General features: G+C 40.5%; 1 protein-coding gene across 2 annotated transcripts; it reads right to left on the bottom strand.

The window, feature by feature from the left end:
* Window positions 1-639: 639 nt before the first annotated feature.
* Window positions 640-14,951, bottom strand: LOC105934210 (GRAM domain-containing protein 2A). 2 transcript variants are annotated; one of them, XM_021322348.2, is made up of 13 exons: window positions 14,745-14,951; window positions 12,932-13,060; window positions 12,750-12,807; window positions 6,865-6,937; window positions 6,514-6,617; window positions 5,558-5,647; window positions 4,911-4,982; window positions 4,768-4,833; window positions 4,601-4,679; window positions 4,464-4,520; window positions 4,284-4,377; window positions 2,786-2,896; window positions 640-2,199 (listed from the first exon to the last, which is right to left on the bottom strand). In XM_021322348.2, exons 1-13 carry the CDS (start codon window positions 14,780-14,782, stop codon window positions 2,184-2,186), a joined length of 987 nt encoding a protein of 328 aa, XP_021178023.2. In that variant the 5' UTR covers window positions 14,783-14,951; the 3' UTR covers window positions 640-2,183. The 2 variants fall into 2 exon arrangements, with proteins under 2 accessions (XP_021178023.2, XP_035993941.1); XM_036138048.1 differs by lacking the exon at window positions 14,745-14,951 and adding an exon at window positions 14,624-14,700.
* Window positions 14,952-16,401: the final 1,450 nt, after the last annotated feature.

Genomic DNA, 16,401 nt, shown 5'->3' with positions numbered 1-16,401 from the left:
TTGTGCCAGAGGTTGACTGGGTCAGATGTTGGGGAGGGGGGGACGGGGACGTAGAACCTGTTAGTAGACTGTTTATATAGTTACTGTACTTACCTGTTCTTTTCTTTGTATTATAATTTGTAATTTTATGTTGCTTTTTTTTGAACTGAGAATATGATGTAATGAAATTAATTCATGGGACTGAATCTTGACCTTTTTATGGACGACAAAATAATAAAATCACTTGCGTACAAAAATGTGAAACTGGGTGGTTTCGGTTATTTACAGTCCATATATTAACATTTATTTCACAAACTGTGCAGTTTACATAGAAATGCAAATTGTTGCTTTTGTACATTTAAGGCTGCTGCCATGCTGGAAGTAATGAGTGCTGAAAATGTTAGGGATTATTTTAAAAGCATTAAATTGCAGGGGAAATAAACCAGTTTTAGATTAGACATGCATAATTAATCCATACAAGTACAGAGCGCACATGATCACTTAATCATCAGGCTTTTGAAAAGCTTACACATTTACTTTTGGTCTCAGAAACCTCTAGTTTGAGCATAAAAAAGAAACTTCCAGCATAAAAAAAGCTGAGATTTCATAAATGTTTTATTTTAGCTTCTGCGTAATTAATTAATTACGCAGAAGCTTAATTGGTTGTATTGAGCTTAATGCATTTATGGCCACCAAATGCAACTGCACAGCTTCAGGGAATCTGCAGTGACTGACTGCCCTCTGCTGGTTAGAGTTGTCATTGACAGAATAAAGTGTACAAATTCTAACAGTACAGTACATTGGATTTTCCATAGAATGAGGACTTAAAAAGAAAACAAATTAGCAAATATTCTCATATTTACAAATAAGACAAAAAAAAAATCACAGCCAAGGTAGTGAGTTTTATGTCTGTGCAAATTCTCAGTTATCCGGGTCATCGCAACAGCAAACCAGCCAAAATTGGAGGTAACCGGACTTTGTCAACGTTTTCTGTCAAAACGAGTCTAGTTGCCTCCGGTTTAAGCTTGTTTGCTGTTGTGAGTTCTAGTTCCTGAAATCAGCAAGACTAGTCTCCACATGGCTTCGCTAGCTGCTGCTGCTGCTCAATCTTTCCTCACACAGTCTGGTCAGGTATGCAATTCTATTGGTGCAGCTGGTGGCGCTGTTGCTTTGCAGCACGAAGGTCCTGGGTTCAAATCCTGGCCCGGGTTCTTCCTGTGCATGTGTGGGTATTTTGTCTGGGTACTCAGGCCTCCTCCCACAGTACAAAACCAGGACTGTTGTTAACTAGTCTCTCTAACTTGGCCTTAGATACGAGTATGTTAGCATGGTTATGTGATGGACTGGCAACCTGCCCAGGGTGTACCACCTCTCAATGACCACTTGGCATAGGCCCTGCCCGGTGACCCTGCACTGATAAGCAGGTATACACAATTAACTAAGAAAATCTATGATATGATCTATTTGTTTCAAACAATTAGTAAAATAATATGCTTATGATATGCGTGCTAAACTTAGTGAGATAATTCTCTGCATTGTTATACATTTTTGCGGTTCTGCTATTTATATACAGCTAAACTGGGATTATAAAAGTCTGGTTTTAATTAGCTGGGTTATCTACCTAGTTAGCAACCTTCCTGGGAGTTGGGGTTTCCCCACTTGCATTTTTAAATAAGAATGCCTTCTTTTAGACAGTTTGCAGCAACAAGTGTGGGAAGGGCAGCATTACCCTACTTCTCTCATAACTTTAACTCTGTCCATTTTCTCTGGCGTTTAATTAAAAAGACATTTTTAACTCCTACATTGACTATTGTTGAAATTCACCTTAAGACACTGTAGGGCAGCCAAGGTGGCGTCTGTGTCAAACTAATCTGAACAGTTTGTACAATTGTAGGAACTGCACGACAAGTTTTTTTTTTTTTTTGTTTGTTTGTTTGTTCTAGGCTCTAAACCCGTAACTTTTCAAAACCTTGGTACGCCTTGATACTGGTAGCCGGCCCGTACCTGAACCCGGTTCACAGAAGCTAGAAGCATCTCTGTGCTTAGCGTTGGAACATCAAACCTAAAAAAACGACTTTGCTGTCTGTTGTGAGAGAAAGTGTCTGTGTGCAATACCGAAAAATAATAATACATTTTCCATTTAAAGATGCACTGCATACAAAGTTCACTGCGTTTTCTTGCTGACATGCCTTCGTGACAGGTGGCTATGTTTCCTGGTACCTAGTGTGGAAAAAAACAAAAGGAGAACAAACATGAGATAAAGAGAGGAGCGGTAAAATTAATCTACTGGGAGAATTTTCAGCCTAATCTAAACACACTGTTAAAAAAAATTAAATAAAATCAATATTTTGAAAGCTGGTTACAGTACAGCTTTTTTTAACCTAACATGTTAATTTGTCACTTTTTTTCCTGACTTAAATGTGACTTAAAATTACAGTCAGCGCCAAGTCTGCTTCTGGCTGATGGAAACAGTGCAGCACATCTGTCAAATGGTGTCTGCATCCAAAAGGCTTAACTTTACAAAGACTGAATGTACTGTTGAGACTTAAACATGGTGTTCGTTCCCTTATGTTGTTTCAGCATAAAAAACCCATGCACTACATACAGGTAGGCGTGATCGCCTGGAATGCAGTTACCTCTCTTCCTTTTACTTTTGCTATGAACAAGTAAAGCTACTTCCCCCCCATGTCTAACTGCGATCAGCAGGTGGTAATTGTTTGAAAACCGGTTTGAGCAATCTCACTTTTCCCTTTCCCACACACTCCCCAACAGACTTCCTCCTTGCCGTTTGCGCGGCTGTACTCACTCTGTGTAGTGGGACGTCAGGTCGGCCAGGGCTCCCAGAGAGCTCAGCTGCTCCTCCAGAGCCGTGATCCTCAGCCCGATGTAGCCTGACGCCAGGACCAGCAACAGCACCCTGCAGAGGAACACGCACAGAAGTGAATCATATACTGATCAGGTTGATTTGACCAACAATGAGCCATCAGTGACCTCCATCTACACAGAGAGCACGAGTGTAAATCATGTGATCTTATCGTCATCATCTCAAGGTTTTCAGGAATTTTTCGCTTTGGCGTGATCAGCCGATCCGGTGAGCGAGTGGACGCACCGGCACGGGTGTGTGGGTTGAACTCTCTGAACTCAAAGAGGCATCCAACGTCAAGGAAAAGATCGAGCGGTCGCCTTTATCAAGCCCGAATCAGAGCGCTGCTATCTATTAACCCGGTGTCTAAAGTTTGTTTTTACACAAGACGTGAGCTTCATTGGTTTCAAAAGGCAAAAAATGTACGATGCACATTCCATGAATCCAGTTTAGTTAGAAAAGTACAGTAGCTAAAAAAAAAGGACAGCCTTAACTGATGGAGGTGGAAATTGCTTTAGGTACATTACTACATGCAAGGCACCCTTTCTGAAGTATTCCCACACTTTTGAAGTTGTAGGTTACACCAACTCATTTTCATGTGACCCATCAGGAATTTAGGTTACAGATAAAAAAAAAAAAAGCTGTGGAAGACTGAAGTGGCAGGAAAAGGACACACTTTGTTTCCACAGTATTTTCTTTATATAAATGATTTAAGTGTTTCATGCATAACTATACAGCCCCTATACTCTGGAACCCTACCGAGGCTAGTCGGTAGGGTTAGTCTAGTTAAACATGACAGGAGAGCCTCATATTAGAAAGGCACATTCATGTGTTAGAATGGCTCATTTCCCAATTATGTACTACTTTGTGTTGATGCATAACATAAAAACCTAAAATACACGTTAAGGTTTGTGATCGCTACGTGATTAAAAAGAGAGGAAAACTCAATAGGTAAGATTAATTTAGCAGGGAAACAGTCATACTTTATGTATTCTGAGGATTTTTACCATATTTGGTCAGCTGGCTTAAAAGTCATATATATATGCCGTGAATAGAGTGCATGAATCAAATTTAATCAGACATGTAAAGTGGCGTCATGTCAGGGTGTTAGAATGAACCTGACTCATAATTCAGAACACAAAAACCGCACCAGAAATTATTATAGCTAATTTATTACATGCGAGTGGCTGTTTTACTTAAAGTATCTGCCGACTGAATTGTGATGGTCTAAGCAGTGTGCATATGAGCTAAGGTTCTTTGACCTCTTTATTAATTTAGATCCAGCTTTTTGCAATGTATTAAAGCACTGAAAAAACAAGCAGACAAGAAGCCAGTAGGAGTATCACCTTTAAAGAAAGCGAGAAAGTCTGGTCTTTGGATGTAAAAACTGCTGAAGCGGCTTCAGTAGCCAGTCGAGACGTTAGCAGACTTTATTACTCACAGGATCAGGAAGATGTGGAAGATGGCTCTGAGACTCAGATGTTCCCTGAAGAACAAAAACTGTGCCACGTTCTCAAGGAAGCTCCACGACCCGGCTAATAGAAAGAAAACGTCAATTAAAAAAAGAAAAAAAAAAAAACGTCAACACGCCGATCGGTAATGACTCGTTACTCTGGCTCACCTCCGCTGTTTTCGTCCGTGAAGCTGCTCTCCGGCGTGGACCTGCATGCGCCGTTAGCTGGGAAGACACAAATGTGTTGTTACACGCTGCAGCAATGTCCAGATGCCCCTTAATGCCATTCAGCGTTGCATCTGCACCTTCTTCCTTAACCGGAGTGACGGCGCCGTTGAGATCGTCGTTGTCAAAACTCTCCTCTAAACTGGACCAGCTGGAGCCCTGTAGACGAGGAGATGTTGACGCTGAGAATTCAACGCGTTCTCTTCTGGACTCCTAGTGCTTAAATTCTCATGAGCTGCATTCTCACCGCGTTTTGCACAGCATTGAGGTCTGCACGGGACAGGACAGGGCTGCTGCTGGGACTGCTCTCCTCCTGAAGCAAACAAGCCTTTTAAAGCAACAATCTTTGTGTGGAAAAGTTGTTCTGAGCTGGGAGAGCTTTCACTTTACCTGGGCCTGACAGCAGAGGCTTTGGAGGAGTTCGTAACACAGGGCGTAGTTCCTCACTGATGCAAACAAATACTGAAAGAGAAGGGGGGGGGGGACAAAAGAAAGGGTTAAAACTGGGCCAAAGCATGGGCATAGGTTTCAAATGTAGAACTTTGGTTAATTTTTTTCAAGGAATCCCAGCGTCACTTATTGTCCATCAGTTTTTCAATGTTTAATTTTCATTGATTTATTAAATTTTTTGGCTAGAGATGAAACTGAGGGAGCTAATCGAGTCAGGTCATAGCTTTCCCTTCCTGATCTCAGGAATTAATGAATAACCTTGGTAAACAGAAGTCAGATGGAAACGTGTATCATCTACCACATCTCATGTATTAAAACGTTGAAACTGCACAAAATACACTAAAAGCAACTCATGGGAGTTCTGTCATCGTACCGAGAGGCTTTCACTGCTAATTGAAAATGATTGCACATTTGTTGGTTACACATATAAACATTTCTGTAATGCATTGCTTTAACTTCACAATAATGATGCCCTTTTCGCAGATGACGATATATTTTTTTCACTGCTCAGCACACTGCAGGAGCCAAAGTGCTCGGCACAGAATACCAGACATGGTGCTGTTCTAAAAGCATTCGCAGAGCCTGACCTTCTCTCCATTGGATGTTTTTAATGACAGCACAGACAGAGTTGGGTTATGCTTCTTAATCTCCTTCAAACTGGAAATAGCGATCACCACCTGTAATGAGACAAAGCAGGTCAGTTCTGGTTAATATGTGCTTTACAGCCTATGAGTCGTTGCCCCTATAACCCAATAACTAGTTGTGCTATTTAAATCGTTGGTGACAACCGTCACACAAACTGTCAATGATTCTTTTTAATCCCTGAGAAAGTTTTGCCCACTGTTCCTCGCATTATTATTTTATTTGTATTTTTTTTTTAAGCATGACTTTAAAGGTCAAGCCACAGCATTTAAATCTGATCTGAGGTCAACTTTAACCAGGCCACTCCAGAACCTTCACATTATTTCGCCATTTAAGAATAAGAATTCCTGCATTGTCGCGTAACTGGGAAATTAAAAATTGATTGTAACCTTTTCAATGAACCCTTATGTAAAAATAAAAAATAAAAAAATACTTTCCATTCAAATAATAAATTCAAATATGGATTCCAATGAGGCTTGTTTGTGAGATTGAAAGCACCTTTAGAAAATAACCTTTAAGCAGGCATCAGATATACTTTTCAGTAAACTCACTTTTTTATATAAAAAAGAAGCTTTTTAATGATCCGATACAATACTTCTAATCTTATATGTCCCATTTTCAATAGCTGTAAGCAGAAAAGTCATAATTAACTGACAAAAGGCTTGAAAACATCAGTTGATGAGTAATTATCCATATGATGGTTTTAACTTAAATAAATTGACTTCTGAATGATGTAACTTATTAAATAGTTCTACACACAAACCCAATTGGCTTTTAGTTAATTTTAATCCAATCTTTTTAGTGAATTATAGTGAATTTTTCAAAATGTGATCGTCCATTGCTTTTCCCCTCAGGAAAAGCAATGGACGTTTTACATCAGAAATATGTCCAAGTGAACTACCTTGGTCTCTTTAAGCAGCACGGACGAGTGGAAGCACACATTGTTCTCCGACACATAGAGTTTGCCGTGATACAGAACCTCCCTCTGCAAGGCGCACGTAAACGCTGCAACGACAACAAGCACATTAGGAGTCACCGGGGCAACATTAGCACATCTGCTGATTCATTTGTCCACACGAGGTGTTGCAGCTCCGCGTCCTCTGCAGAATAGTTGGCAATCGAGCGAATTAGGCGGCTAATGATCGGAAAATGAAGGCAGCAGAGATAACTGGTAGAAACGCTGGGATGGGAGATCATCTCCATAATCAATCTCAGTAAATGTGTAACAGACTCTGATGGTGGGAACACTCACTGTATGTCACCCTCTCCTCTTTGGGGATCTCCTCAAACAGCTTGTGGAAGGTTTTATTGTACTTTAAAAAGCTCTGTGGGGGAACAAACAAACAAACAACACAAATTCAGATCCTGTATGTTGCGCGACATATTTGAACAATGTTTTCAACACAAAGTGGGTGCTACAATAGACTTGGAGCTGAAGTAACAAGTCTTTGCTCTGGAGCAGCAGTGAAACATTATGATCACTGCTGATCACTGACTTGTTGGAGAATTTGGCCAAACAAGGCCTTTGAGTATGATGGGATAATGGGATTATCGGGCCTGGACAGTCTTTTGTTTTATTGTCCATGAGGTGACATCTAGCTGCCAAGCCCCACTCAACACAGCAGCCTTCTGAAGAAGACAATCTGAATCTGAAAGAAAATCTAAATAAACTCAAGCAGGGCTTGTCCAAGGTACATAACAGAATCTTGGAAATTGGCAATAAAACAATACCATTACATAAATTGCACAGTTTTAACACAGCTTTTAAAAAGAAATTACAACAAAAACCCAAGTGCTAACGGTCATATTCAATAAATTAGATTATGGTTGAAAAGTTCCTTTATTTCAGTAACTCAATTCAATAATGAAACATTATATAGATTAATACAGACTGATGATATTTGAAAGCCTTTATTTTTGATGATTAGGATCCCCCCCCCCCCCCACCTTCAGTTTATTAAAACACAGATTATTGCATCAGACCAATGAAAATAAAGCAATATTTTTCAGGCAGAAAGGGGGTTTGATTAAAAGTGTGTTTCACAGCGGCTTAAAAGTCTTTTTTTCTCAAAATGTGACAAACCAACCTCTTAGAAAACCATTTTCTAAATTATTGAATATGACTGTACTCGTGCTGGGATAAGGCTAATTGTAAAATGCTAGGTAAATATATGAGCTCCTCTCTTAACATGTCACCATTTACTTCTTATGATTTTACATAAACAGTTTGTATAAAACTTAGAAGTCCAGTATTTTAGCCACACACAATTTTGCCAAGCACCTTTAATAAAGTAATTTAGCCATTTTCACAAATTCAACATAATATTTAGCCATTTGTTTTATTTTCAATATTATTACGGTTCTTAATATATAGGAACTCACAACACATTTACATGTTTTGCGACAGATTAATGCAGTTGCTGTAGGAAACAGTTACTTTGTTTGTTCATTTAAACTTTTGAAACGAACATAAATCTATGTTTTTGAAATGGGAAGAAGCCTAGCACATGATTTAATTTGTAGATACCATATGTACTGCATGCAATCATATTTCAAATATTATGGTGGTGTGCAGCAGAGCACGATGAGCGTACATCTCCAGAAAACAGAAACACATTAGTTAGCAAACCAGGACGAAGCAGATGTTGGTGCAGAGCTCTCTGGAGGTCGTATAACAGCATTTCAGTCGGGCAAAATCTGATTTGGACTGGGCAGCTGCAGAACACGGAGTCTGCTTGTTTAATTTGCTGCTGTGTTTGTGATCATTGCCCTGCTGTACAGCACCTCGTTAGCCAAGTTTTAGCTGTCAAACACTTGACCCCACATTTGACACTAGAATACATTTGTGGACAGAATAATAAATAGGCTCTTTTGTATATTGTATTTTTTAAAGGTCAAAACCACAAGGTGTCTTGCATAAAAGACATACATAAAATTTGGGCCTTGGCAGTATTCTTACCAATAGAACCTTGGAACACCCCACCCCCACTTTAACCACAAACATTTGTATTTTATGGAAACTTTATCAAACATAAATCTAAAAAATGTGGTGAGTATCTTAACTGTGGGACAATACTGCATCATGTACAGCTGTTTAGTCTGCCATGAATGCTTGGTATGAGGGATTGCTGCAAAGCCACCACCAATGCAGATGACTGTCCACTGCTGGGTTTCCTTGGATTGGAACATTTTCGACAAATCTGTCTGTGTGATTTGATTGGATTTGACTTTGTAAAGTGCCTTGGGATGTCATGTGTTGTGAATTGGTGCTATATAAATATAGTTTAAATGAAAACCGATGACAGATATATCGTATATCGATGACAGAAAAAAAAAGGGTCAATAAAAAGTTCAATAGAATAACAGTTTTCCTTCCTTTTGCATTCTAGCCATGTAAGTTAATATTACAGTCATTACATCCTCCCAACCAATCACAAAAGCAGACCCAGGATCCAAGCTCCGCCCCCTTCAAGAGTTCAGAGTGCACACATTCTTTTTCTTTTATAAAAACTTGCGGTTTTGGTAAAAAGCTGGTTGAATAAAGGGTTGAGTTTGAATTCAGTGTTCTGTATCTAAAAATAAGTCGCTAAGCAACAGCATAAAATGGCCAGGGCTGCACTTAAAATCGTGTTTTGAATTTGTTGATAATCATCGATATCAATCAATGATTTCTATTTTATCAATATGTTTTTTCTTCTATATCGTCCAGCCTTACCCTGTACAAACAAATGAAGGCATGAGGATGACCAGCGATTATCCACTTCTGACTCATCTTGGTAATCGAGTAACTAACAAGCTTCCGCATGACTTGATGTCATACCATCGAGGTAATGTATTTAATTGTCGGATCAGGGAAATATGTAAAACATGTGTAACCATGTACTAGTGTGGTTAAGGAGTGTTTTTGTACCCAACAAGACGTTGCTCTGTTTTCTCCACTGTAGAGTGATGGACTACAGGTGGTTTGGAAATTGTCCTACATCCCTTCCTAAACCAACGGGTAGTGAAAGGCTTTCTCTGAAGTCGGGGTGGTTGTGTTTCCTTCCACGAGAACACATATCTGAACGGTACTTGTTCAGCTGATATGGACACAGTGTAATTGGATCTGTGCTTTTGTTTCTATTGGTTTTATTTACAGTGACTTGTGGAAGTATTGATAGAAATTAATCATTTCCACATTTAGCCACGTTACAACCACAAATGTCAGTGTTTTTAATTGGTGATCAACAATAATTTGTTCAGAATTGTGCAGTGGAAGACAAATGACATGTTTTTCCCCTCTTTCTTTTTTTAAATAAAATTTGGAAAAGGGTGAATGGGATTTGAATTAAATCCTCTTTACTCTGGCAACCTTTGATATGCTCTGTAGAAATGGAGCTGTTCAGTGAAGGTTTCTTAGAGAACATTAGAGAAGATGATGAAGGAACACAGCAGACACGATTTGGAGGCTAAAAGGATAGCTAAAGAGCACCATCAGAAAGTGGAAATCATAAGGCGTAACCTCAAACCTACCGAGCCTTCGTCAGAAAAGCTGCCAAGAAGCCCAGGCTGGGGTCATCTCTCAAGCTCGGGTCCTCTATCAGAGGCCTGGGTGCTTGAGGTTTCTTCTTAGGATCTTAGCTGTTACTAAGATATTGGTCTTCTGGACTGAGATGTCTGATGTTTCTCCAGGTATCTGTTGGAGCCACTTCTCCAGAGTTTACTGCTCCTATGACCATGGACACCACTGTTGTCCACATCTTCCAGGCTCTTTCTAGTTCTTTCCTGAGCCTTTGGTATTTCTCCAGTTTCTTGTTTTTTCCTGATGTTTTCATCACTTGGAAAGGCAACATTGATCATGACAACTGACCTCTGCTGCTCATCAATGATCACAATCTCTGGTTGGTTGGCCATTACCATTTTCTCTGTTCATATCTGGAAGTCCCACAGGATCTTAGCTCTGTCATTCTCCACCACCTTGGGAGGTGACTCCCATTTTTACCTGCGGGTCTCCAGTTGGTATTCTGAACAGATGTTTCTGTACACTATACCAGCCACTTGGTTATGGCGTTCCATGTATTCCTTCCCTGCTAGATCCTACACACTGCTATGAGATGCTGGATGGTTTCTGGAGCCTCTTTGCATAGTCTGCACCTGGGATATTTTCTGGTATGGTAGATCTGGACCTCTACTGCTCTGGTGCTCATGGCCTGCTGCTGTGCTGCCATGATCAGTGCTTCAGTACTGTCCTTCAGTCCAGCCCTCTCTAGCCATTGGTAGGATTTGGTCATGTAAGCCACTTCAGCTATCTGTTGGTGGTACATGCCATGCAGAGGTTTTTCCTCCTACCATGGTTCCCTCAGTTCCTTCTCTTCCAGCTTCCATTGTCTGAGACATTCACTGAACGTTTCATCCCTTGGGGCAATTTTCCTGATATATTCTTTGAGCTTGGATGCGTCATCTTCAACGGTGGCTCTGATGCTCACCAGGCCTCTGCCTCCTTTTTGGCGCTTAGTGTATAGCCTGTGGATACCAGATTTTAGGTGGAATCCACCATGTATGGTGAGTAGCTTTCGTGTTTTTACATCAGTGGTGTGGATTTCCTCCTTTGGCCAACTTATTACTGCAGCAGAGTATCTGATTACTGACAAGGCATAGCGGTTGATTGTCCGGACCTTGTTCTTGCCGTTGAGCTGACTTCTCAGAACTTGCATGACTCGTTGCAGGTATTTGGCTGTTTATGCTTTCCTTGTGGCCTCTTTGTGGTTGCCATTTGCTGGTGGTATTCCAAGGTACTTATAGATTTCTTCAACATCTGCTATTCTCCCTCCTCGGAGTGCAATCCCCTCTGTGTGGATTACATTCCCTCTCTTTGTCACCATCCGGCCACATTTCTCCAGCCTGAATGACATTCTGTTGTCCCTGCTGTGGATCCTGGTGGTGTGGATCAGCGAGTCAATGTCTCACTCACTCTTAGCATACAGCTTGATGTCATCCATGTACAGCAGGCGGCTGATAGTCCATACCCATAACCAGACTTGTTGGTTATTGGATTTGGCTGAGGGGGTTCAGGCCTACGCAGAACAGCAGAGGTGACTCCTTGGTATATTCTCCCAGAGTGCTGTAGATCTTGTACAGCTTCAGGCATTCCAGGATCCATGTGGATCCATATTCCCCACAAACAAGCATTCCCAGTTACAGTGCAACCAATTGCTTTCAATTCTAGTATCAATAATAATAATTTAAAGAATACATTTATTTTCATAATGTAAAAATATGATTCATTTCTACAAAGCACAAAACAATATTCTCCCTTGATTAAATGAAGATGTATCATTCATATTGGTTATTGAAATGAGACTGATTCCTTTTGTTTCATCAGACTGATGAGAAGTTCTTTATGCTTTAAAATAATTGAGCTGCCATTTACTGGGCACCACTTTGTGTTGGTCTATCAGATGCAAGATTGTGGTTGTAATGAGACATAATATGGAACAGCCGGGCAGAACTTGTTATGTGACAATTAAACCACTAAGAAATCACTTCAGATTTTCACAAAGTAATTGACAACAATTAGATAATTGTCTTCTGTAAATGAGGGCATCACATGCATCCTCAAAAGTAAAGCCTTTAAAAGTCTTTATAACATACATGCTTTTACAGATATTAAAAAAGCTCATTGTATCAGAAAGTGTAAATCACAATTGAAGCTACATATCTGAGTAATAACAATTCAAATGGGAGAAAAAAAATAGCACTGCATATTTAGAAATGAATGTAGGGCTGGAAGATATAGAAAAAAGTATATTGATAAAATAGAAATCATATTGATCGACATTGATAATTATCAACAAACTCAAAAGTGCTACCCTGGCCATATCTATCTATCTATCTATCTATCTATCTATCTATCTATCTATCTATCTATCTATCTATCTATCTATCTATCTATCTATCTATCTATCTATCTATCTATCTATCGAGAGAGAGAGATAATAGGCTAGCATGCAAAAGGAATGAAAACTGTTATTCTGTTGAACTTCTTACTGACCCTTTTTTTCTATCATACATACATTTAGCGATCGATATATATCATTATTTAATTATCGTCCAGCCCTAAATTAAAGGCAGGTATGGATCTTGTTTAAGGGGACTTACATGACTGACGATGGGCCCCTCTGACCTGCCAAGATAATCTTCTGCTGTGGTCTGGTCCCTGAGGTCACAAAGGGCTCAATTTAATCCGCATGTACAGTATCATGGCATAATCTGAGAATACATCGATGTTAAATCTCAATAGGATTTTTGTCCTGATGTCTTTGTGGTGTCGTGTGCACTACCTGAAGCTCGTTTTGAAGCTTTGATTTAGCTGCCTGGCCCGCGTGTCGACACTTCCCAAACTCAGGCTCCGCTGGCATTTCTTGCCGCTGTCTCTTCTCTTCACAAGAGGGGTTAACTCATCCATGCTTCTAATCCAGGAGAACCAGGGGGAGAAAAAAAAAATGTCAAAGGGATGATCCAGCTTTCTAAATGAGCCCCACACAGCTCAGATCGATCCAAAACAAGGTAGAGAAATGAAATCGCTGATGGGAACATGAGGAGATGTGTCGCCTTTTTAGAGGCGTCAGCGTGGATCAAAACCGCTCCAGTGTGCCGACAGTAAACATCTTTTCATTACCTTCAGCATCATTGCTCTGTCTTGCACACAAAGGAGAATTTGGTACTTTTTTTTTTAAACACAAACAGCTTGTAAAGCATCAACAAAGACATGTCTTCAACTCCACCGGAGGAAGGGATGAACAGTAAACAGGTACAAGAAATGTTGTTTGTTTTTGAAAAAAATCTAGTTTAATATATCTGTCAATTCGATGGGCTATTCAAAGCAGGTGTTTGAGTCCAGCAGCTGCACATTTACAGTGCTTAGCAAAACTATTTACACCCTTTTAATTCCCCCCGCCACACATTTCATCATGTCAGTTCCACAAAGTAGGATTTATTTTATTTGGATTTTATGCTGTAGATCAATGCAAGGTAGGCTATATTTGTGGAGAGGATGTAAGACAATACAGAAGTTTTAGATAAAAAGATAAAACTTATTCATGGCTTTAGTATTCATTCCCTTTTACTTCTGTACCTCTGAATAAAATCCAGTGTAACTGATTACCTTCAAATATGATCTGATTGGCCAATTAAGCTCCTTTGCGTGTAATTTAATTTCAGTATAAATCCAAAATACTTGTGACAAACAGCTTCATCAAGACCAAGCTACACAGCAGACAGGCCAGGGAGAGCCTGTAGAGATGCTTAAAGCAGCGTTAGCTCATAATGCAATATCTCAGGCTCCATGGGATACAGAAAACATGTGACAGAGGGTGCGCTGGTTCAAACTGAAAACATAACTAAACTTTTTGGCATGCATGCCAAAGCTTAAGTGGAGGAGGGGGGGGGGGGGGGGGGGGGGGGTCAACAATATTGCGGATTAGAAAACACAGCAGTGGCAGCATCATGCTCAGCAGGACCCTAAAAGTCACAATGAAATGGTTTAGCATGACAAAGCATAGACATGCGTTAAGATGGTCTAGTTAAAGTCCAGAAATAAATCAAATCGAGTGAGTGGGAGAACTTCAATTTTCAGTTCTGCTGATTCTCAGCTTTAAAAAGCAGCACTGGCAAGGACATGGGAGTGTTTTACTGAGAAAATTTGTTTTTAGGGGGATTATATGCCAATGTGCACCACACGTTTTAGATTTCTATGCGTCAATCAACAAATTAATAAACCATGTACCATTTTCTCTTTGCACCAACTTGTTTAGGTCTACTCCATGAAATCCCAGTATTACACCTTGAGGCTGTAATGTGACAAAATGCCATGAAGTCCAAGGAGTAGGAGCGCTGTTAACAGAGCACTGCTTCTCTGAGTTACTGCCACACATCCAGCAGTCTCTGGGCAACAGCAGGAATCTCTAGAGGTTGGTTTCACTTTGAAAACCAGGCAACACAGAGTCTGGTCACACATAGCAATATCAACCTACCACCAGGCAGCAGCAGTTCATCAATGGATCTCATAAAAAGAAAGGAAGAAAAAAAACTTTGCCTTTGTGAAAGCCCAGAAGATCTATTCAACAGAGAAAGTATAATTAGAGAAATACTCACAAACTGTCCTCTATGAGGTTCAGGTTTTTCTGAGACATGACGACAATTTTAAGAAAATAGTCTCCCCACTTGGACACAAAAGAAATCAGTCACGACGACGTACGGCGAGACTCTGCTGACGTTCTCACTTCAGCCCAGGCTCATTAACTCTCTGCGTGCGAGTCTTCAGCTGTTATCTAACCTGGAAGTCGGCTGGAAATCAGCAGACACCATAGAAAGATGGACTGCCCACTTCTTCACGGGATGCAGGTGGGGGGGAGATCTGTTTCAAATGAACCAATCAGGGGCCGCTGCGGAGGTGTACCTGCGCGGATGGGCGGGGCCTACCGCAGGCCGATTCAGAGAAGGCATGCGGAGACGGCGGTGCGCCTTCACATGACAGCCAGTCAGACGGATTTTAAGCCTCCTTACCCGTTCAGCCTGCACAGATAACAATCAGCCTGGCCCAGTGATTGACAGCCTGCATACAAAGAAAGTTCTTGATGACTCAACAGTTTTTTAAAAGCCTGCACACACGAAGGTTTCACGGTCAGGTCACCATATGCAACGTTATTAATAGTTTTAACAAGTCTTATAATTATAATGTTTTTGATGTCGCCGGGAGGCTTATTTTTGGCCTCCTGGCTTTAATTTTTAAAAGTATAACAGGACTTTCAAGTTTTTACCTGTTTCCACTCAATTCCAGCAGCAAGTCTTTTGCAGTTTGCCTCTACCAGCTTCTGACCTCTAGGAACGGACATTTCTGCACATCTTTCCTCACAACCCCAGTCCTTTCTTCACCAGTCCTTTACAGTCGCTAACAATTAAGCTCTGTCCGTCTTCTCATCAGCTCTGACCAGCTTCCCTCTCCTTGTTAAAAAAAAAAAAAAAAAAAAACGATCCCCACAGCATGATCCTGCCAGTGCCGTGTCAGGTGTGCAGTTTTCCACCACATGTAGCCTTCCAAATGTGAGCCAAGAACGTGAATTGAACTAGCTCATCTGACCAGAGCGCCGTCTTCCATATGTGTGCCGCGTCCGTTGCATGGACACAGTTTTGGCAAACTACTAACAGGATTTCATCCTGGTTTTTTCTGTCGACAGTTTTCTTTTCGCCACTCTCCCATAACTCCCAGATTCTCTAATTAACATGTTCTCCCACCTGAGCTGTGGATGTCTGCACCTCCTCCAGAGTTACCACAGGTTAAATAACGGCCACAATGATGATCGATTTCTCTACACTGTCTGTCCATTTGTGTGGACAGATTTACAGTTGGGTAAATTTACTCTTTTTAGTGTTTTTCAGTTACAAGCTTTGAACATCGCTGACGTGTCTGCTTGGTCTTCATGGTGCTGTTCGTACATACAGAGATACAATTCCACACAGATGGACTTGGTTTGCCAATCAGGAGATCTGTGAAGGTAGATTTGATTTAGAGGTATTGAATTAAAAAGGAGGGCCATACACACGGTATGTTTTTCAGTTATGTATTTTTTTCCTCCGATTTTTTGATTTTGAAATATTTTGAAAAATCATTGCAGTATTTCACTACTTGGCGTCAATCTCTTGCATAAAATCCCAATAAGACACACGGATGTTTGTGGTTCCAGGGCTAAGAATACTTCATCAACAAAGACAAATATGACTAAGACTGATAGAAAACCTTCTGAGTCCCCCC

Source organism: Fundulus heteroclitus, chromosome 6 (assembly GCF_011125445.2).
Source record: "Fundulus heteroclitus isolate FHET01 chromosome 6, MU-UCD_Fhet_4.1, whole genome shotgun sequence".
In the NCBI taxonomy this organism is placed as follows: domain Eukaryota; kingdom Metazoa; phylum Chordata; class Actinopteri; order Cyprinodontiformes; family Fundulidae; genus Fundulus; species Fundulus heteroclitus.
Note: the sequence above shows the minus strand (reverse complement) of the source record. Positions and strands in the feature narration are given on the sequence as shown.